The sequence below is a fragment of the Babylonia areolata genome, chromosome 27 (genome assembly GCF_041734735.1).
Source record: "Babylonia areolata isolate BAREFJ2019XMU chromosome 27, ASM4173473v1, whole genome shotgun sequence".
Classification (NCBI taxonomy): domain Eukaryota; kingdom Metazoa; phylum Mollusca; class Gastropoda; order Neogastropoda; family Buccinidae; genus Babylonia; species Babylonia areolata.
This window is the reverse complement of record NC_134902.1, coordinates 11763899-11786520: the sequence shown is the minus strand read 5'-3', so window position 1 is coordinate 11786520 and position 22622 is coordinate 11763899. Positions and strand designations below refer to the sequence as shown.

Genomic DNA, 22622 nt, shown 5'->3' with positions numbered 1-22622 from the left:
AGCAAGCACCATGTCTTTCTGACACACGGTTGCACCACAAGACCCCGTCAACTCTTTCCGGCTTCCTTACATTGCAACATAATCTGCATGGTGAACACCTTCGTCCCTGAAGCACACAGCAGCTGTTTCCTGGTTTACCCATGCTGATTGGTGTCCTCCTAGGAACAGTATATGATAATCAGTCGAGTACGACAGTCTCCATCAGAACAGCAGAGGAGGCATCTGCTGTCCAGTCTATTCGGGCTGGAATTCGATTATACAATTTATAGTAGAGAGTGTTTTGCCCAAGTTGCATCCCCGGTCCCTCAATCAAGAGGGCCTTAGGACTCATAATCGGGAAGGTTCCCAAAGGCTACTTAGGCCTAAGGCTACAGCACTAAGTCCCAGTGCAATTTGACTTCTAGTCTGAGAGACATAGTCATTCATGAAAGACTAAGCTGCAAATGATTTCCCTTTGCAATTAAGAAACCACTGGCCATACTAAAAACGTATGTCAGATCAGTGCCTTGATGTCAATAGCCAGTACAACACATCTTGAGCCACTTACCTCCCTGCCCCGCCCCGCTCCATCCCAGACTCAGTGCGCACCACACACAGCCAGAGGCCTGTCATGGATCCGGTCCCCTTTCTCACTAAAAAACCTTCAGCAAAAATTTTCCCCATGGAAACCCTCTTCCATTTGGGAATTCCATCACTGAATGAGACTCAGTGACCTGTGGGCACATGAAATGCACTTCCACAGCCTGATCCAACCCAGCCATTGACTGCGGACAACCTTCTGCAGGTTACTCCAACAGGCCACACTCAGGCAGAGAAGCCACCAAGCCTTCCGTATGCCCCTTCGTGATGGTACCTACCTGGGCAATTACACAACCCTGTCCCAGAGACACCAGGGACATCAAGTCTTTTGTTGCCAAATGTCTGCCATCCTATGCATAGGCAACATACCAGTGCTGTCATTTTTTGACAACGTCAAAAAAGGGGGTGGGGGGGGCCAGGGGCGGGGGAGTGCCCATCGCCTGTCAGCTCGCATGGAGGAGCTCCACAGATCTGGCTGTCATGCCTGAGGCAGGCCCAACACGGTGACCTACCTCTGTCTCGTGCCACAGTTTCCTTCAAACACAAAAACCACTTCCACTATCGGCCCACATCCGTTGTGGAATCATCAGATCAAACCACATGCGCACCTCCTTGCATTGACGCTCATCCGCGCTCATCTGCTCAGCTGTGGTCCACAGACCTCCCCCACAATACAGCTGTGGACCTCTGTCTTCTTTACCCGCACTAATGTCCTTAGGCGACACAGTACACTCTACTTTCGTCAAATTCTACTTGAGGGACACCTATCGCCTAAGGGATAATGGCTCATCGACTTCTACCAGAGAGATGTCGCACGCCTGCGGGTTGATGGCGCAAGAGCCATCGCTTCTGTGGTAGCTGCACAACAGACCATCACAGCTCACAGACAGTAGAACAGGTGAGCCCTCCACCTTGTCGTGCTATTCTGCACTAGTTGGGTCACGGTTAAGTATGTGTAATTAAAAGGAAATTTTCTATCTAAAATTACGTTTAAATAACATACTTACCGTGACCCAAATTTAAGACCCTCCCGTCCTCCCCGCTTCCTGTTCTTCCTGCTTGCTGCGCTGGTGATGGCATATTGCCGTCAAAAGAGGGCGATAACCAGCGGGACAAAGGGGAGGTTACCTACTTCCGGGAGGTTATCGGCCGTAGTTTCGTCTGCTCCGCATGGGCGGATAGTTTGCACAGGACAGGAATGTCAGACCCCTGCCGGAGTCTGCACTAGTTGGGTCACGGTAAGTATGTTATTTAAACGTAATTTTAGATAGAAAATTTCCTTTTTTTGATTGACTGCACAGTACATGTGCTTATTTAATGTGAATACTCAAGAAAAAAAAAGAAAGAAGAGTGTACACACCACAAAGTTTTATCTTATTTTGTGTCTTCTTTCATTGTGTATTGTTTCTTTCTGAAATGTATTCTTCATATGAGGTTTTAATTAACCTTCATAATTATATGTAGCATGTTAGTGTGTACTAATGTGTGTGTATATGAGGGAGGAGGGGGTTTGATGGGGTGATTGTGTTTGTATAATGTGAGTGGATGAGTTGATAACTTGCAGGAAATGAATGTTCCTTATTTTGTTTTCGTTCTGAATGACATGTGGTTTTCTCTGTGAGTCAACATAAATTTTACTAAACTGTTGTGATGCATGTTTTAATGAATGGTCATGTTCTAAAAGTGATCGGACAGAATATGTTCAGTGCCATATGTCTTCGATACAAAAGACAAATTTGTGTCAGTTTACGGATAATAGATTTGTATATTACCTTACTTATAATATATTGAGGCTCTTCAGTGGACATTTGTATGGTCTTGTGTGCGTGTGTGTGTGTGTATGTGTGTTTGTGTTTCACTGCACATCTTCCTTTTGACAGCTCCGGTTACACAGGTGAGCTCACTGCCCTGGTTCTGGCTCTGAAAATGGTTCATGAATCTCACCTCAAAAACGTTCTCATCATCTGTGATCCATTGGTTGTTCATCAGGCCATTGATGGTCGAAATATTAGTCAACCTTATCTACTATATACAAGTTTTAAAAGCAAAGATTATGACATTATTTTAGCTTGGATTCTTGGCAATGTGGGCATTAAAGGCAGCAAAGTAATGCCATACACAATACTGCCGTACAACAATACTATACACAAACATGAAACCCAAGATACACAGACCTGAAACCCAAGATAAAAATTTGAAACCCAAGGTTCAGTCATATGTGAAACACACCTCTGGCAAGAAGAATGGAACTCACAGACATAAATTTATTTTGAATCCCTCTTGACCTCAAAGTCTTCCTTCCTTCCTTCCTTCCTTCCTTCCGTTCAGGAAAGAGGAGACTGTCCTCTGCAGGTTGCATGCTGGTCATTCTTATTTTATATATTCTTGTAAAATTTTACTTTTTGCTGCCCGATCATCTGTACAGTATCAGTAGCATTACTCCCACATCAGTCATTCTGAGTGCCCATACACAGCCACATCAGGGTTCACCTGTCCCTGTCTCGACAGTTCACCCACCAGAAGGGGACATACCAGAGGAGACCCTGCTTTGCTGCAGAGTCACTTGGATGGTGTACAGTAGTGCCCGTTCAGATTTAACGTACTTTAGACGCCACCTACTATGCCCCCAAGTGACGACAATAATCATTTTGTTGTGAGATCGCCACCATGTCCTTCCAACGTCAGTTCCCCTTGAATCTGCCAACACAAAAGACCTTGAGAGGAATCATCCCAAGCATGGAAGTTGAGGGGGATCGAAACGGATGTCACCATGAGAGCAGGGCATAAAAGGCCTCAGAGTTTGGGAGATTTTCTTTTCAAAAAGGAGGAGGATATGTTGCTTTGAAGGTTCATTTTTAGGTTTGGGACTACATGACAAGGTTGATGATACTTGAATGTGTGGTACCGGTCTTCTGATTTACGTGTATAGCACACTCAACTGTGGAAAGGAGCTGGCCGTGGGCCAAAAAAACATCAAACAACCAAACAAATAACAAGAGAGGCAAGGCCTTCAAGACTCACTTGTGATACACTTAAAAAAAATATCTAATCATTAAAAAGTGTTCTGTATTTGTTACTATAAAGCTTCAGGTTAAAAAAAAAAAAAAAAAAAAGTCCTGACGGCAGATTCGAACCCTGCGTGTTTGGGTGAGAAGAAACTGTCTTACCCAATACACTGTTGTGGCTCCTTAACTGACGTCCAAAATTTGACATTTAAACATGGTTTTTTGAAGGGCGATAAATCGATTGCGGTATTCGCAGTGAGAATGCTGTTCAAATCATGTTATTCTGATGTATCTTGGGCATTCAAAAAATCTTTAAGGGCAATTAAAAATTCTTTTTAAGTCCACGGTAAAGGAGACGTGGCTATCGCCGCAGTCACACTGCAACATTTAGCCATTTTCTCTGGATCTAGATAGATGTACAAGTTTAGTTACACCCGCCGGGAACGTACGACACGGTCGATTCAATTTCTCTTTTATGTTCATTCTAGTTTTATAGTTTTAAAGTTGATATGAAAATTGAGTATTTTTTTAAACTAATAACATGCAGAGCCAAGTACAAGTACTTCTAAACGTTGTATGAAGTGAAAAGGACTTCATTTTGAGAAAAGTCAAGACTGGAAATTTTTGTGTTTCATCAATTCAAGGGTATTAACTCTCATGGTTTATTATTATTTTTAACTGTGAATTCCGACTGATTTTGTTGATATTTTTATGGCAGTTTGGGGCATAATCCAGTAAGTGATGAGGCGTTCACAAATCTTTCTCTGAATAAATATTTAACAGTCTCCTTCTCCAACTTTCCATCACATGTTATCGTGTATTGTCAATTGAATATAGAATTGAACGGGCAGGTCAACAACTTGAAACAAAATGGCGTTCTTTGCGTTCACGAGGAATATGAGTATGCGCTTTGAATATGTATAAATATGTGTACGCAACTGATTTTTGCCCATGATCTTCAGGGCTCTGTCAATAGATCTATAAAGTCCACTTGTGGTATTGATTTTAGTATTTTCCGAAAAAAACCACTTTGATGAACGAACATAGTGGAAGCCCTGTACACTGAGAGTAAAACACACAAGCTTTTTATGTGTTGAGTATAATTTCAAAATGTAATGTTTAAGATGTGAAAGATCAGTTTAAAGCAAATTAACCCCCCTAGCATTAATTACAGATTAATTTCCCTTTTTTACTATCTGCAGCAAAGACATGCACCAGAAATATAACTTCCATGCTTAGCAAAAGTTCCTGTTTGAACAAAAAATGATAAAAATGACTGCTCTTGTTGTGTCAGAATATCAGATCAAAGTGTCAAGTTTAGAGAATAAAAAAATGTAAATATAACAGTAAATTCAGTTTGCATAAAATTTGGCTTCTTTTTTTTTTTTTTTCTTTGTGCCCATCCCAGAGGTGCAATATTGTTTTAAACAAGATGACTGGAAAGAACTTATTTTTTTCCTATTTTTATGCCAAGTTTGGTGTCAACTGACAAAGTATTTGCAGAGAAAATGGCAATGTTAAAATTTACCATGGACACACAGACACACACACACACAGACAACCGAACACCGGGTTAAAACATAGACTCACTTTGTTTACACAAGTGATTTAAAAACAAAACAAAAATCCACTTCCATCAGGCATCGAATATCAGTCATCCCAGCTGCGATGCTATCCACTACAGCTGATGCATTCAGGTCATTCTTATCTGACACTCTTGACAGGAGATGTGTGAGCCTTGCAACCAGCCTCTCAGTCAAAAACATCTGAACAGATGATGTCAGGCCAAACTGATGGGTTTTTTTTTTTTTTCAAAGTTGTTTGTGAAGAATGAAGTGAGTGTGTGGCGATGAACAAAAGGAAAAGTTTCATGGAAGGTATCTGGACATGTTCATGATGTAAATACTGACTCTGGCCTAAGCATATCCTATTCTTGGTCCCCCTACCCCAACTGTCTGTATAAGGCCCAATGGCCGATGTACAGTGAACAATGCAGTATTCATGTGGGTCGGGAGTGTGGGTGCGTATGTGCATGCAATAAAAACAAATGCATACACATTCACCAAACAAAAATTACTAAGCATTATTTTTATATATATGACTACAGGAAACATGATTTTTTAAAATAATTATGTACGCAAAGAAGAGGAAAAAGTAGTACAGGAACGAAAATGGTCGAAATGCGTAACAGTCATGATTTTCTTCAGCAGAACATTTTGTTTACCCTCCTGACTGCCACTTTCGCCGAAAATAAAAATGGTAGCTGACCAGAATTTCTCTCTCTCTCTCTCTCTCTCTCTCTCTCTCTCTAACACACACACACACTTATATCGTCGCCTGACATCACTCAATGAAAAAAAGTAAAATAGATGAACAACTAATCATGTTATCGTCTAATATCACTTTTAATGAAAAGAAGTAAATCGAAATCAATCAATGATTATAACTGAAATCTGGCATAGCGCGTACAACAGATAATACATTCTTCTTGTGCATGATGTACCCAAACACACAACAGAAACAATGATAGTGATAATAACTAAAAATGAAAGAAACGCCATTAAAAAAATCTCGTACCAGCAAGTCCACTTCATAGTTTTCTGATGTATCTGTGAGCATTTCTTTCCAATCCTCCATGTTTGTGACAACGAGACAGATCAGTCCGCCAGTGAACAAAACAAAACAAAACAAAACAAAAAAGACGACCAGCAGAGCTGGTGCCTCTAATGGCATACAGTGAGGCTGAAGACAGCACTTGCAAAATTGCAGTCATAACACTGGCAATAGTTATCATCGTCATAGCACTTGAAATGTTATCGTCACAGCACTGGCAAAATTGCAGTCATAACACTGGTAATATCATCGCCACAGCACTTCAAATGTTACCGTCACAGCACTGGCAAAATTGCAGTCATAACACTGGCAATATCATCGTCATAGCACTTGCAATGTTACCGTCACAACACTGGCAAAATTGCAGTCATAACACTGGCAATATCATCGTCATAGCACTTGCAATGTTACCGTCACAGCACTGGCAAAATTGCCGTCATAGCACTAGCTATATTAACGTCATAATCTTGCCATGTAACTGTCACAGCACTGGCAATATTATCGTCATAGCCTTGCAATGTTACTGTTACAGTACTGGCAATGTTTACTTGCAATGTTACAGTCACAGTGCTAGCAATATTAACGTGATAGCAATGGCAGTGTTGTCATCATAGCACTGGCAATAGATATCACCACACAGTGCTGCTGGTTTCAGTGATGCTGAAGACACATAATGTCTGTCACATTTCTTTTTGTTTTGATTTGTGCAGTTCACAAGTAATGATGGGTAAACTATCACTTTCACTTTTGTGATTTTGGATTTTTTTCATAATTGAAAACGACATATAGTGGAGGCATTAATAATCATATATTGTGAAGGAAAAAAATGGTAAGGGGCGAGTAAAACTTAAATAAATGTATGTTCTGTCACATTTCTTGTCTTGGGCCTCCTCCCATCTGGTGTGGGTTTACAGTCAGCATGTTGGTCCTCTGATTGGAAGTGCTGGTTGCACTGTAACAGTGCTTGTTCAGATGGTGGCCGGAACGTGTCAGTTCGTCAGGAAAGAAAGACGCGTTGCACCGATGGACCCACAACTTTTGCTCATCATCTTTCCTCTGACAAAGTGAAGCATCAACGGTTTATCAGACTTTCAGAAAAGGTGGGGCAGAGTGGGTTTTCTTCCAAAGACTTGATGACCACTGATCTGATCAAAACCACTCTTTCGAGAAGGGCCTCCCTGAGTGGCTTGAGGAATCATTCTGTTATCAAAGCCTCACCAGCGAGCTGGGTTTATGCGTGGGTCAGACATCAACTCTTCCTCTATTTTTTTATTTTTGTTTTTATTTTGTGTGTGTGTGTGTGTGTGTGTGGGTGTAAATCTAAGACATGTGTAGCGTATATGGAACAGTCTGATTGAAACTCAGACTGAAACGTTTTCGTCATCGTCCCCTGCTGTGTTAGTTTTATGGACCACGTGATAGGAACACAAAACTTCCAATCTGAGTCAGGCCATGAGAAAGGTTATTCACCAGTTTGACCAATATACACCTGCGTGACCTTCATGTGTTACCTGTTGCGCCATCTGTACACAGGCTTAACAGTGTAGTCCGTGTGTCTGTGAGGATATGTCAGCACGGTTCCCTGAGCACTGTGTGCAGATTAGACTTCCTTTGTATCATTCTGTCCATCCGTTGTGGGATCACTTTTGTCGGTTTCCTGGCGATGTGGGAGAGGTGGGGAAGACGCAAGCTGTTGCCCTGAGCTGCCAGCAGCCCCCTCCTGCTGATCCTGTTGGGAACGAGACTGTGAGTGACTGGCCAGGTCTGCCACGGGAGGCCGTCCTGTCCCTGATAAACTGGGAATTCCTGCTGGCTGCTGGGGATGCCTGGAGGCACTGCTGTGCTGTTGCTGAGGGGTATGGCGACTGTTTGATGCAGAAGCGGAAGCCCCTGAAGCCGTTTCAGCATTACCGCCACTGGCTGCAGCTTGTGCAGCACTGATATCGGGTGGAGCCACACGTCCAATCATGCTCTGCCCACTGCTCTCAATCACGGGGAGACCTGGTCTGTAAACCCTTCCTTGGCCGTTGCCGTGACTGCTCGTGTATCTGTTCCTGTTCAAATGAGCACTCAGATATGCATTACCAGCTGAGTGACTGGAAACTGGGAGTCTGGGGACAGGCCGGATCAAAGCAACAGCTTCCCCGTACCTGTTGTAGGCCAAAAACTGACCATTACCAATGGGTTTCACCGCAAAAATGGTGCGATCTCTGCCCTGGAACCCACGAGCACTCACCGCTCCAATCACGGGGCGTCTGTGTCCAGCTACTGGCACCATCCCGCTGCTGCCTGGCAATCTGGGAGGGATTTTGCCTGGACCTGGCAATCTGGGAGGGATTTTGCCTGGACCTGGCAATCTGGGAGGGATTTTGCCTGGACCTGGTAGCCTGGGAGGGACTTTACCAGGACCTGGTCGTCTTGGGGGGATCCTGATTTGATCTGGTCGTCTTGGGGGCAGCTTTGCCGCCTGTCCATTGCGATTGGACCTGACATCTGCTGATGAATTGTACAGCCTGTAGCCGATTGGTGGCACCCTTGTGTGGGATCCTGTCCGTCCATGGCTGTTCAAGTCTCCATTTCTGTTGCCGTCTGTATAACCACCCCGGTAGTGATTCCTGTTTTGGTAAGCATAGCCATTTCTGTTGTCACTCACGTGACTAGTTCTGTTCTGGTGAACGTAACCACCTCTGTTACCATTGACGTTACCGTTGACGTTACCGTTGACGTAGCGATTCTGGTTTCCCCTGCTGGCTAAATGACCGTTGGTGAGCCGAGCGTCGTATCGTGTGCCCCCTTGTCCTCCAGTTCTGGCGTCTGTTATCAGAGACAACCGGGGTCTCGTGAAGCCGAAGACTCTGCCAAGGTAGTGCCTGTAGCGGTTGTAGTAGTTCCTGTAGTACTGGACGAGGTAGTTGTAGAAACGATGAAGGTTGGTCTTCACAGAGTTGTAAGTCCTGCGAAGCACTTGCTTACCGTAGTCATAGGCTTTACGGATGTTGGCGTAGGCGATGGTCAGTTTGGCGCGGACTTTCTCCACCCCTTTCTTTGCGGGTACATAGATAACGTTCACCACACCCCGCACACACTGCTTCCACAGGTTGGCCAGTCTCTTCAGAGATGTTCGCAACACCTGCAAGACAACACAAGTGGTGTTTACGTGTTTTCACCTGTATACTTATCTCTCATGCAGTGACGTTCACATCAGACTTGCGCGTTTCAAAGGAGTTTCGTGTTCTCGGCCCACTTTTATATTCCTGAATACATGGATAAGACAGATTGACACATTGTGATACCACAGATAGCAATTGGCACGTTCAATACGTCATATGACAATTAACATATCTTGAAAAGTCATACAACAGACACTTCTTGATAGATGACAGAGTGGACAGGGTGATACATTTTGATACGTCATTTGACAGAGTGATACATTCTGATACATCAGATGATAGATTAGAGTGACACACTTATATTTGTTAGATAACCAAGTCACAAATTGGCACATCAGACTACAGAGTAACACATTTCAATATATCAGATGGCAGAGACCCATTTTGATACGTCAGATGAAACATGACACATTTTGATGCATCAGACGAAAGAGCGACATATCTTGACACGTCAGACGACGAAAGAATGACACATTTTTAAAGTCAGGTGACAGAGTGACACGTTTAAATGTTCAAGTGCCCTGGTGTATGCGTTTTAAAAAGTTTGGCCGCCTTTTTCTTCTTCATTCTGTGTTCAAATAGTAAATTGGGAAAATCTCATTGTCAACTGTCAACAACCGCTCTAATGAACACAGAACAAGCATGGGTGTACCTAAAAGTTAAAAAAAAAAAAAAAAAACACTTAAGAAATATTGAACTATACAGACACTGTTAAGGAACAAATGCCTTTCACCGTGAGTTAAAAGACACTACGTGAAATCACACACACACACACACAAAGAGAGGAGAGAGAGAGAGAGAGAGAGAGAGAGAGAGAGAGAGAGAGAGACTATGCCACCTTGACACACGCAAGTCCCACTTCTCATTTGTCAGCCCTCTTCCCCCTCTCCCTCAACACCCACTCTATCCGTCCTCGCGCATCCGTCCATGACCGACTTTCCCTAACCGTCATCACCCCCTCCCCCAGCACTCCTCCCTTCTCACCCCCCCCCCCCTTCCAACTTCCCACACTCCCCGTCCTCGCACACCACTCCATTCCAGAGTTTTCCCCCCACCACCACTCTCCCCTCCCCCCCAAATGCCCCCTCTGTTCCTCCCTCCTCCCCCCCCACGCCCCCCGGGAGCCCTCACCCCTTTCCACTGCCCCTCCCTTCCAGACTCCCAACACCCCCCCCCCCCTCCTTCACACACCCCTCCGCCCCCCTGACTGTATTCTTGCACCTATCAGAACCCGATGTTTTCCCCGATTTCCATCAGCCACCCCTTCCTTCCCACCTCCCAGACACCCAGACCCACCCTTCCCGTCCTCACACGCCATTGCAGTCCTGATCCACCCCCACCCACCACCATCCCCCCTGCCTTCCCAAATTCCTCCACCTACCCCTAGCACGTACCCCTCCCCCCCACGCCCCCGCACCCTCCCTCCCCACCCCCACCCGTGCCTGTTGCAGCGTACTCCTGATGGTCTTCTCTCTCCACACCCACCCTGCTCGTCATCACTCCCATCCGTACCTGATTTCTGCCAACCATCATTACCCCCATCCCCTAGCTCCCACCACTCCCTTCCCATCTCCCAGCCCCCAGCACGTACCTCCCGTGCCTGTTGCAGTGTACTCCTTACGGTCTCCCTGCTGACGTTGAAGACGTTCTGCACGGCCCGGTACACGGTCAGGGTGACCCTCTGGGGCCTAGCCCTGCTCAGGTCTGTCCCTGACCCTGGGGGGTACAGCACCTCCACCTTCACCCCTTTCCTCCGTGTCGTCCCGAACCGCACCGAAATGGTTGCGAGGGGCATGGACGTGGAGGTCAGTGCGGTGGAGATGTTGGATGGGGCTGACGTAGGCAGTGTCCTGGTTGGGGGTGCTGACCTCGTTGTGTTGGGCCGTACTGTCAGGTCTTCAGTGACCTGGGGTGAACTCCTCACTGACCTGGTGGTGGTGTGAAGGGTGGTCCTGGCTGTGGTTGTTTTCTTGCCTGGGACTGGTTGCTGGGGCTGTGTGCTGCTGTGTATGGGTTCCTTCCTGGTGCTGGTAAGAAGTGAGGGTTTTTTCGTGAACTGGGACGATCCGGGAGGGACAGGTGATGGCACTGTAGCAGACGTAGTTGTATGGGAAGGCAGAGTGGAAGGCGTGTTTTTCAGAGCTGTGCTGATCAGTGTGGGGGAAGGAGTGGTCGTCACCATGGTGGACATTGGGGAGGATTTTAGCTGTACAACTGATGAAGTGTTGGTAGTTGTTTGTTCATCTCTAAAAGTCGTTCTGTTCGTCACGTATTGCTCATCGACTGCTGCTGTTGATGTTTGTTCATCTCTGGTGACACTGACTGTTGGTGTGGTCTCTTTGGCGACAGCTGACGTTGCCTTTGTGAGCAGTTCACCACTGGGGGTTGTGGTCGTGTCATCAGGAACAGATGGCGGCCTGGTGCTTGAACTATGCGCCGTGTCCCTGGCGGTTGTCTTGACAACATCAGGCCCCACAACATCCTGACACAGTGGCCCAGAAAATCCCTGAAGACAACTGCACATGACCTCTCTACCCTGGGTCCAACAAACTCCTCCATTCTGACAGGGGTTGGAGACACAAGGGTCCTTGTTCTGGCACAGGACCCCGGAAAACCCTTCCCGGCAATAGCACCTCACCCGCCTTGTCCTCTCGTTCATCACGCAAGTTGCTCCGTTGCGGCAGGGGTTATACCAACTGCACGGGCTCCCCGCGGGCCTGCCTCTCGTTGTCTTCACATCCACTCGTGCCGTGGTAGATGAATACAGCACACTGCTAGGTAGGATGGACTGCACGGTCGTTGACAGATGGTCGACGTTAGAAGTTGATTTATCCGAAATGGCATTTCTCATTGAGTCCACACTCGTTTTGGGAGAATAAACAATCTGCGTCGTGGTCTGGGTTTCACCGAACGTAGTTTTTGAAATGATACTGCCGGTAGTGACTTTTTCATGTTTATAAGATGTTGTTTCTGATGGAGTGTGATCTTTGCTGAAAGTTGTTTTGTCTATGTCATCCACGTCTTTGACAGTTGTTCTCTTCACATCTGCTGTCCTTGTTGTTTTGTCTGTGTACGTAACAGTTGTTGCTTCGTCTTCGTCGACTGTATCTTCAAAGCTGAACTGTGGACCTTCAGTCCTTTCAGTTAAGCTTTCTAGTGTTATGGCATCTTCGTGTGTTTCTGTCTGAGTGGATGTTTCTGGAACAAACTGTACGGGTTGTGTTGGAGAAGGAGACTGATCCTTTGACTTTTCAGTGGCGGCTGGCAGGGTGTCATAGAGCCACGTCAGAATGGACAGGATGTCTGTGCTGACAGACGGGGACTGTGAGGTCGTGTGGTCTGTGACTGGCACAGTGTCCTCATCCCTGTCCTGTGTTGGTGTCTCGCTGGGAACTGTCGTCTCTACTGGCTGTCCTTCATCTCTTTCTGAAGACTCAGATACGTCTGAAGAAGTCTGCTCTGTCACACTGTCATCTGTTCCCTCCGTTGTGAGCTTCCTGGTCGTTTTTTGTTTCTTTTCCCACTCTAGTCTCTCCCATTCCTTGGTCCTCTGGTAGTAGGGGATTGTTGCGGACACAGTTTTCACATCTGCTGGCTTGGTTGAAGTTGTGGATGACATGCCCTTCACGTAACTTGATGTGGGAGAGTCTGTGGTGATTTCGCTGGTAGAAGTGACCACCACAGAGTCTGACGATGTACTATACGCTATCCCTTCACTGTCAGATATGGTCACGTCAACGTCTGCAGAGGTGACGGAGTCGTCCTTTGCTTCATGTTCATATTGTGGAGAAGTGTGCGGAGCATCAGCTACTGTCTGAGTTCCTTCGTCTGTGAATTCACCCACAGCAGCAGTAGTGATGGGTTCAGTCAAATTACGCTTCAAGTTATACGCAATTTCAATTGTTTCATTTGTTCCTAGATCAGTTGACTCCTGTTCAATCACAACAGCATCAGTGACAGCTGGAAGGGTCAGATGCTCAGGTGGGGTTTTAGTCACTACCATCAGAACATCCGTCTGCTGTCCGATCTGGACCTTTCCATCAGACACAGTGGTGGTGGAATGGGGAGCGTCAGAGGAGCCGGCAGGGGGTAGGGTGCTGTGAGTGTCCTGTGCTAGCTGAGTGGTGTGGTCGGTAACAATGGAGTCTGTTCCTGCAGGGAACGTGGGGTGCACGGTTCGAGCAACAGTGGACTTCACTGGGGCTGTCCTTCCTGTTTCTCCAGCCTTTGCCGTGTGACCTGTCGTCATGATGGCGGTCTGTGTGTCTTTCACCTCTGCTGCTGGTGCGGAAGTCTCCACAACTCTGCCAGAGGTTGCTGTGACATCAGTGCTTTCTGTCGGCGTGGACCGTACGGCTGGTGTCTGACCGGTGCCTGTGAAATCCATGGTCGTGCCTGGATTCAGCAAAACAAGTCATGGCAAGCCAACAATGTTTCTGTGTTTTTGACAATACTTGTAAGTTTTTACCATCGCATCATAAGGTCAAAGGGATAAATAATTTCCACAGTTTTTGTTTTTTTGTTTTTGTTTTTCATCATCAACATATTGAAAAAAGAATAGAAGAGCGTGTAGACTTTGCATGATTACAGTTAAATGAACACACGCAACTCTCTCCATGCGAGTGACAAAATAGGCGACGACGATAGCGTTTTACCACTTCTGACATCATTGAAATATTATAAACAGAAGGTTCGAAGACAGAAGAAGAGGATGAAGACAGAGTACCGCATTTCAAATGACAAAAGCTGTAGACTCGGCCATCCAGACACCCACTGATGGGGTCTCTGAAGGGGAAAGAAAGGGAGAAAACTGGCCGTCCCAAGTGAGCAAAGCAATGGTCACCAGAACTGCCGATCTTCAAAGTTTCTGTTCATGTGGCACCTTTATGATATAAAATTAATGCTTGATTTGGGAGTGCTGGAGATAGCCAGCATCATAAAATGTTTCTTCTATTCAACAAACGTTCATTGTTAAGAAAAATGACAAGAGCCTAACCTTTGACACTACCATACTTTTAAGATGTCAGGAACAATCTAAAAACAATACTTAGATACCGTAGAAACGATTCAAAGCATGTGTCATAAAATAACCGTGAAGACGCACAATGCATGATGACCTTGAGCAATGTCAAGCGTGCTGGTCATCAGTACATAATTTGTCTCACAGAATCTCATTTAGTTATTAACTCCATTCAATTTATGATTCAATCAGTCATGGCTGATTACCTGCTTATTTTCATTTAAGAAATCTTATCAACATAACTGAGCATGAAGGTGACCTGTAAACAAGAACGACTCACCAAAATCAGACGTTGTCACTGTAGATAAAGTGGTTGAAACGTCAGGAGAGGGACTCCCCTCTGTGACGTCATCTCGCCGTGGAAGACCACCAGGTGAAGACTTTGACGTTCTCTCTGGAGACTCTGTTGTTGTAACCATAACAACAGGTTCTGTAGACCCAGAGGACCTTGTCTGTACAGACGTTGGCTCGACAGATCTTGTATCCACGTCCATGCTTTCATCAGCTTCTTCCCCCGGTGCTGTAGAATCACGGACCATAGTCTGAGAAACAGCAGCTGCTGCTGATGAAGGTCCCTCCTCATCAGTGCCTGACACCATGGTCTGTGGCGGGTCAGAATGTGAGACGTGTCCGGTGTAAGCACTTGGAGATTCTGAAGCAAACCTGGTGGAGACATCTGTGAAGGTGTCGTCAGGTGAGGAGCTATGAGAAGAGTCCACACCCAGAGTGCCAGTGACAAAAATGTCTGTGAGATTACCTGTGTGGCTCACCGTAGTCTCCTGAAGCTCTACAAAACTGCTGTCTTCAGCAGAGGAATCACGGGTGAAGGCATCGCTTTCCATTGAACCAAAAGATCCAGTCACTGTCCCTTGGGAAAAAGACACCAGATGTGATGATGGTGTCAGCGTTGATGGTGTTTCGGACACAGCAGATATCGTCATGTTCTCAGTCTGTAAAGTTTGTGAAACCAAGTCAGAGGTGAACGTCAGGCCCTCTTTTGATACTTCTAGAACATCTGTTGATTCCATGCTATAATCAGGGGTGTGCATGGTTATGGTATCATCGCTCTCTGAACTTGAGTCCCCTTCCGTTTTTATTTTCACGTCACTGGTAGTCATACGAGGTTCTGTTTTCGTGGAACTGGTACTGTCATTTATTTCAGTTATCTTAGGGAGCGCAGAGAGATCACTAGTGCTTGATAGTATCTTTGTGTCCGTTGACGTACTTGGGGTTATGGAAACATCGCCAGTGTAGTCCGAAGTTTTTGTATAATCGGTTATATCCCTTGTCGAATACGCGGTGATGTCATCACTAGCTGTCACATTCACTTCAGATGATGTGGTCATGAGTCCACTATCTGTTTCCACAGAAGATGCATCAGCAGCTGTCGTCACACCACTGCTGAATGACTGACTGCTGTCTCCTGATGTCAAGGACAGTGTGCTGACGTCTACATTTGTTTCATTGCTATCCACAGAAGTAGTCATGACTACAGAGTGTGTTTCAAAACCTCCTGGCTGTCGTGTGATATTGTCGCTTTCTGATTCTGTTTCCAAAATATCCTTACTGTCTGTTTTATCCGTTCCAACTGATGATGTGGTTGTGGTGATGAAATCAATGCTAGACTGTGTCTCTTTGTCTCCGGATGCTGCACTGGTGACTGAAATATTACCTGTGTGTTCTGACGTGTTTAATGGTGTGAAAGCTTCTGTGGTCACATCATGGCCAGTGGTTTCATTCAAAATGTCTCTACTGTAAGTGTTGTCCATGTCAGCTAAAGAATGATATGTGGAGGGAAAACGAGTGTCAGGTGTGGTCCCTTTGCCATCTGTTGTTGCTGACATGACCAGGACACTGCTGGTATGGTGTGAAGTATTCACACTGGTCGTGATTTCTGTCGCTTCTGTACTGATGTCCAGTCTCGATGTCTCATTTATTTCTGCTCGCTGATCTTTGCTAGACGTTGTGGATACAAAACCAGCTTCTGCTTCTGGGGAACTGTCGCTGCTGGAAGTGAATGGCTGACTGCTATTCTCTGGTGTCAGTGACAGTGTGCTGAAGTTCCCACGTACTGTCTCACTGCTGTCTACAGAGGTGGTTGTCGTGCTGAGAGTTGTTTCTGAAACAATGGGCTGCGTGGCGAGGTTTTCGTGTTCTGATTCTGTTGCTGAAATATCACCATCAGTTGTTTTGTTGACATCAGCAGGTGTTTGTGTTCTCATATCAGTACTTGTGAAGTCTGAAGTGTTCACAGCGACAGTCATCTCCTCAGTGGATTTGGTGGTGACATTCACACTGTCACTGCTGACTGTGTTGTACAAATCTCCACTAGTACTTTTCACCACTCTGTCCGAAGATGAAGTAGAGAACACGAAATCAGTAACTTGTGGTGTCTCAGTATCTTCTGACAAAGTTACAGCAGATATATCAGTGCTTGTGTAGTGTGAGGTGTCAGCGGCAGTGACTTCCCCCATGCTTCCTATGGTGATGTCCCCACTGGTCGTCACATTCACTTTAGCTTCCTGCATGCCAGCTGACGTCGTCTTGTCACCACTTTCTGTTTTCATAGAGTACACGTCAGCTGCTGTCGTCACATCACTGCTGAATGGCTGAATAATGTCCCCTGACGTCACTGATAGTGTGCTGACGTCTCGGCTTGTTTCATTGCCATATAGAGACGTTGTCATGGTGACAGGATGTGTTTTTGAAACCAGGGGCACTGTTGTGATGTGGTCATGCTCTGGTTCTGTGATCAGAGTGTCTCCACTGACTGTTTCGTTTATTCCAGTGATGTCTGTGCTAATGGAGGAGGAAACGGTCTTTGAAAATGTCTCTGTAAATCCAAATGGTGTTGCGGTTAAATCGTCCGTGGTGTACTCTGAAATGTTTGTAACACCAGTTATCTCTGCTGTACCTTCTGCAGTAACGTCCTCACTGACTGTCACATTCAGAACATCTCTGCTGGTAGTTTCATTCCTCCAGATCAAAGGTGCAGTGGTTGTGAGGAGATCGGAACCTGACAGTGTCTCCGTTTCTCTCATGTAAGGGGAATAATCACTGCTGGTATCGTCTGTAATGTTGCCAGCAGCAGTTATTTCCTTCACACCTCTGGTGGTGATGTCCTCAGTGGCTGTCACATTCACTTCAGCTTCCGCCGTGTCAGTAAACATTGTGGTCACGTGAACACTTTCTGTTTCCACAGAGGACACACCAGCAACCGTGGTTATATCATCTCTGAATGGTTCACTGCTAACCCCGGAAGTCACTGACACAATGCTGGCCTCTGAAATGGTTTCTTGGCTCCTCCCTGACGTCACTGCTCCGCGCTCTGTGGACTGAGTGATAGTGTCCTCTGGGTCTGTCACAGCTGTTTCATTTTCACTGACTAAGGTGGGAGCAGTGGACAAAACTTCTGACACTGTCTTACTGTCATCAGATGTTATTGGAACAGGTGAGTCACTGACAGTGTACACTGAAGCGGGTGTACCTTCCTCCACAGCAACCATAGTGACGTCACTGCTGGGTGTCAAAATATCTTCACCAGTAGTTACATTTATTCCAGCTGCAGCTGGTGACATGGACAGAGAATCAGAATCAGACGATGTTCTTCTGTCCCCAGGTTGGGTTGGTGTGACTGTCACACTGCTAGTGGAGTCTGAAATGTTCACAGTTATCTTTCCTGTGACTCCTGAAGTGATGTCCCTGTTGACTGTCACATTCACTTCAGTTTCCCCTGTGAAACCAGACTGTGTGGTCACATGATCACTTTCCGTTTCCACAGCTGATACACCAGCAGCTGTCGTCACATCACTGCTCAGGAGTTCACTGCTATCTGACGTCACTGACTGCGTTGTGAAGCCTCCACTTATCGCTCCATTGCTATCCACAGACGTTGTCTTGGTGAAAGGATGTGTTCCAGAAACAGAGGGCTGTGTGGTGGTGTTTTCATGCTCTGCTTCTGTGAACAAAGTATCTCCGCTGACTGTTTCATTTGTTTCAGTAACACCTGCAGCAGTGGAGGTCTCTGAAATAACTTCTCTCTCACCGGGTGTTGTAACGGCTAAATCCTTACTGGTATAGTCTGAAATGCCTGTAACATCAGTTACCTCCGCTGTACCTTCTATAGTGATGTCCTTGCTGACTGTCACATTCAGAACATCTCTGCTGGCAGTTTCAGTCATTCCAAATAATGGTTTAGTTGCGGAGACGAAATCAGAACCTGACGGTGTTTCTGTTTCTCCTGTGTAAGGGGAAGAATCACTGCTGGTATAGTCCGAAAAGTTTCCAGTCACAGGAGACAGGGAGACCCCCGTACTGTCTGTAGTGATATCCCCACTGACTGTCACATTTACTTCAGCCTCCTCCATAACAACAGTTGTTGAAGTCGTGTGACCACTTTCTGTTTCAATAGAGGACACACCGGCATTTGTCACATCACTGCTGAATAACTGACTGCTATCCCCTGACGTCAATGACAGTGTGCTGACGTCTCCACGTGTTTCACTGCTGGCTACAGACGTTGTCATGGTGACAAGATGTGTTTCAGTAACAGCAGACTGTGTGGTGATGTTCTCACGTTCTGCATCCGTCACCAAAGTGTCTCTACTGACTGCTTCATTGCTTCCAGTGATGTGCGGACCAGTTGATGTTTCTGTGTCAACGGGCTGTGTTGTGATATTGTCACGCTTTGCTTCTGTTGACGAAATGTCTCCACTAGCACTTACTTCCACAGTGGATAGACTTGTTGACAGGAGATCGGAGTCTGGTGGTGTGCCAGAAGGCGTTGGAGTGGCTGTGTCATTATCAATGTCACCTGGGCTGACTGTAGTGACAGTGATTTCATCAACTTCCATGGTGATGGTAGATGCAGAGTGAGAGTCTGTGCTCAATTCAGTCGTTAGGTTCTCTGGCATGGCTGAAGTGACTGAGTCGATGCTTGTGTAATCTGAAGTGTTTCCAGCAACAGTTGATTCCTGTGAAACTTCTGTAGTGAAGTCTTCACCAGCTGTGTGATTCACGTCAGGTATACTTGTGTCAACAGACCTGGTGGTCTCAAGACTACCTTCTGTTTGCTCTGAAGGAACACCAGTAGCTGATGTTACATTTTCTGTTTCCACAGAGGAAACACCAGTAGCTGACGTCAGATTTTCTGCATGCTCAGATGGAACTTCAGTTGCTAACGTTGAGCTTTCTGTTTGCTGAGAAAGAACATCAGTAGCTGGCGTCACGCTTTCTGTTTGCTCAGTATGAACATCAGTAACTGAAGTCACGTTTTCTGTCTGCTCGGAAGGAACACCAGTAGCTGATATCAAGCTTTCTGTTTGCTCAGAAAGAACATCAGTAACTGATGTTATGATTTCCGATTGCTCAGAATGAACACCAGTAACTGAGGTAAGGCTTTCTGTTTGCTCAGGAGGAATACCAGTAACTGAGGTAAGGCTTTCTGTTTGCTCAGAAGGAATACCAGTAGTTAAATTCTGGTTTTCTATTTCTTCAGAAGGAACACTAGTGGCTGACGTCATGTCTTCTGGTTTCTCAGTAGGATCATCAGTAGCTAACGTTATGCTTTCTGTTTCCTCAGAATGAACACCAGTAACTGACGTCACGTTTTCTGTATGCACAGAAGGAACCTCAGTTGTTAACGTTGAGCTTTCTGTTTGCTCAGAATATACAATAGTGTCTGAGATCATGCTTTCTGTTTGCTGAAAAGGAACATCAGTAATTGAAGTCTCGTTTCCTGTTTGCTCAGAATGAACACCAGTAGCTGACGTCACGTTTTCTGTTTGGTCAGGGGAGACACCAGTAACTGACGTCACGTTTTCTGTTTGGTCAGGGGGGATACCGGTAACTGACACCACGTTTTCTGTTTGATCAGGGGAGACAGCAGTAACTGACGTCACGCTTTCTGTTTGGTCAGGGGAGACAGCAGTAACTAAAGTCAAGTTTTCTGTTTGGTCAGGGGGGACACCAGTAACTGACGTCACGTTTTCTGTTTGGTCAGAGGGGACATCAATAACTGACGTCACGTTTTCTGTTTGGTCAAGGGGGACACCAGTAACTGACGTCACGTTTTCTGTTTGGTCAGGGGGAACACTAGTAACTGATGTCACGTTTTCTGTTTGGTAAGGGGAGATACCAGTAACTAACGTCACGTTTTCTGTTTGGTCAGGGGGAAAACCAGTAACTGACGTCACGTTTTCTGTTTGGCCAGGGGAGACACCGGTAACTAACGTCACGATTTCTGTTTGGTCAGGGGGAACACCGGTAACTAACGTCACGTTTTCTGTTTGGTCAGGGGGAAGACTGGTAACTGACGTCACGTTTACTGTTTGGTCAGGGGGGACACTAGTAACTGACGTCACGTTTTCTGTTTGGTCAGGGGGGACTCCGGTAACTGACGTCACGTTTTCTGTTTGGTCAGGGGGAACACCAGTAACTGATGTCACGTTTTCTGTTTCGTCAGGGGAGACACCAGTAACTGACGTCACGCTTTCTGTTTGGTCAGGGGAGACACCAGTAACTGAAGTCACGTTTTCTGTTTGGTCAAGGGGGACACCAGTAACTGACGTCACGCTTTCTGTTTGGTCAGGGGAGACACCAGTAACTGACGTCACGTTTTCTGTTTGGTCAGGGGGAATACCAGTAACTGACGTCACGTTTTCTGTTTGGTCAGGGTGGACACTAGTAACTGACATCACGTTTTCTCTTTGGTCAAGGGAGACACCAGTAACTGACGTCACGCTTTCTGTTTGGTCAGAGGGGACATCAGTAACTGACGTCACGTTTTCTGTTTGGTCAGGAGGGACACCAGTAACTGACGTCACGTTTTCTGTTTGGTCAGGGGGAAGACTGGTAACTGATGTCACGTTTTCTGTTTGGTAAGGGGAGACACCAGTAACTAACGTCATGTTTTCTGTTTGGTCAGAGGGAATACCAGTAACTGACGTCACGTTTTCTGTTTGGTCAGTGGTGACACCAGTAACTGACATCACGTTTTCTGTTTGGCCAGGGGAGACACCGGTTACTAACGTCACGATTTCTGTTTCGTCAGGGGGAACACCGGTAACTAACGTCACGTTTTCTGTTTGGTCAGGGGGAAGACTGGTAACTGACGTCACGTTTACTGTTTGGTCACGGGGGACACTAGTAACTGACGTCACGCTTTCTGTTTGGTCAGGGGAGACACCAGTAACTGACGTCACGTTTTCTGTTTGGTCAGGGTAGACACCTGTAACTGACGTCACGCTTTCCGTTTGGTCAGGGGGGACATCAGTAACTGACGTCACGTTTTCTGTTTGATCAGGTGGGACACCAGTAATTGACGTCACGTTTTCTGTTTGGTCAGGGGGAAGAGTGGTAACTGATGTCACGTTTTCTGTTTGGTAAGGGGAGACACCAGTAACTAACGTCATGTTTTCTGTTTGGTCAGGGGGGATACCTGTAACTGACGTCACGTTTTCTGTTTTGCCAGGGGGGACACCAGTAACTGACGTCACGCTTTCTGTTTGGTCAGAGGGGACATCAGTAACAGACGTCACGTTTTCTGTTTGGTCAAGGGGGACACCAGTAACTGACGTCACGTTTTCTGTTTGTTCAGGGGGAAGACTGGTAACTGACGTCACGTTTTCTGTTTGGTACGGGGAGACACCAGTAACTGACGTCACGTTTTCTGTTTGGTCAGGGGGAAGACTGGTAACTGACGTCACGTTTTCTGTTTGGTCAGTGGTGACACCAGTAACTGACGTCACGTTTTCTGTTTGGCCAGGGGAGACAACGGTAACTAACGTCACGTTTTCTGTTTGGTCAGGGGAAACACCGGTAACTGACGTCACGTTTTCTGTTTGGTCTGGGGGAAGACTGGTAACTGACGTCACGTTTACTGTTTGGTGAGGGGGGACACTAGTAACTGACGTCACGTTTTCTGTTTGGTCAGGGTAGACACCTGTAACTGACGTCACGCTTTCCGTGTGGTCAGGGGGGACATCAGTAACTGACGTCACGTTTTCTGTTTGATCAGGTGGGACACCAGTAACTGACGTCACGTTTTCTGTTTGGTCAGGGGGAAGAGTGGTAACTGATGTCACGTTTTCTGTTTGGTAAGGGGAGACACCAGTAACTAAAATCATGTTTTCTGTTTGGTCAGGGGGAATACCAGTAACTGACGTCACGTTTTCTGTTTTGCCACGGGAGTCACCAGTAACTGACGTGACATTTTCTGTTTGGTCAGGGGAGACA

At 46.1% G+C, this 22622-nt stretch overlaps 1 protein-coding gene across 1 annotated transcript; it reads right to left on the bottom strand.

Annotated features, from left to right (window-relative positions):
* Positions 1-5981: 5981 nt before the first annotated feature.
* LOC143301282 (uncharacterized) lies at positions 5982-21380 on the bottom strand. The gene is made up of 3 exons (XM_076615465.1): positions 14668-21380; positions 10959-13762; positions 5982-9327 (listed from the first exon to the last, which is right to left on the bottom strand). Exons 1-3 carry the CDS (start codon positions 21374-21376, stop codon positions 7798-7800), a joined length of 11043 nt encoding a protein of 3680 aa, XP_076471580.1. The 5' UTR covers positions 21377-21380; the 3' UTR covers positions 5982-7797.
* Positions 21381-22622: the final 1242 nt, after the last annotated feature.

Bases quoted from the DNA above. Each gene is read 5' to 3' on its own strand.
- LOC143301282 (XM_076615465.1), bottom strand. From the start codon at position 21,376: ATGTCAGTTACTGGTGTCACCACTGACCAAACAGAAAACGTGACGTCA. The intron at 13,763-14,667 runs GTGAGTCGTTCT...TGCTGAATCCAG, and splicing joins AGTGACAACGTCTGATTTTG to GCACGACCATGGATTTCACA. The intron at 9,328-10,958 runs GTACGTGCTGGG...GTTGTCTTGCAG, and splicing joins CACTGCAACAGGCACGGGAG to GTGTTGCGAACATCTCTGAA.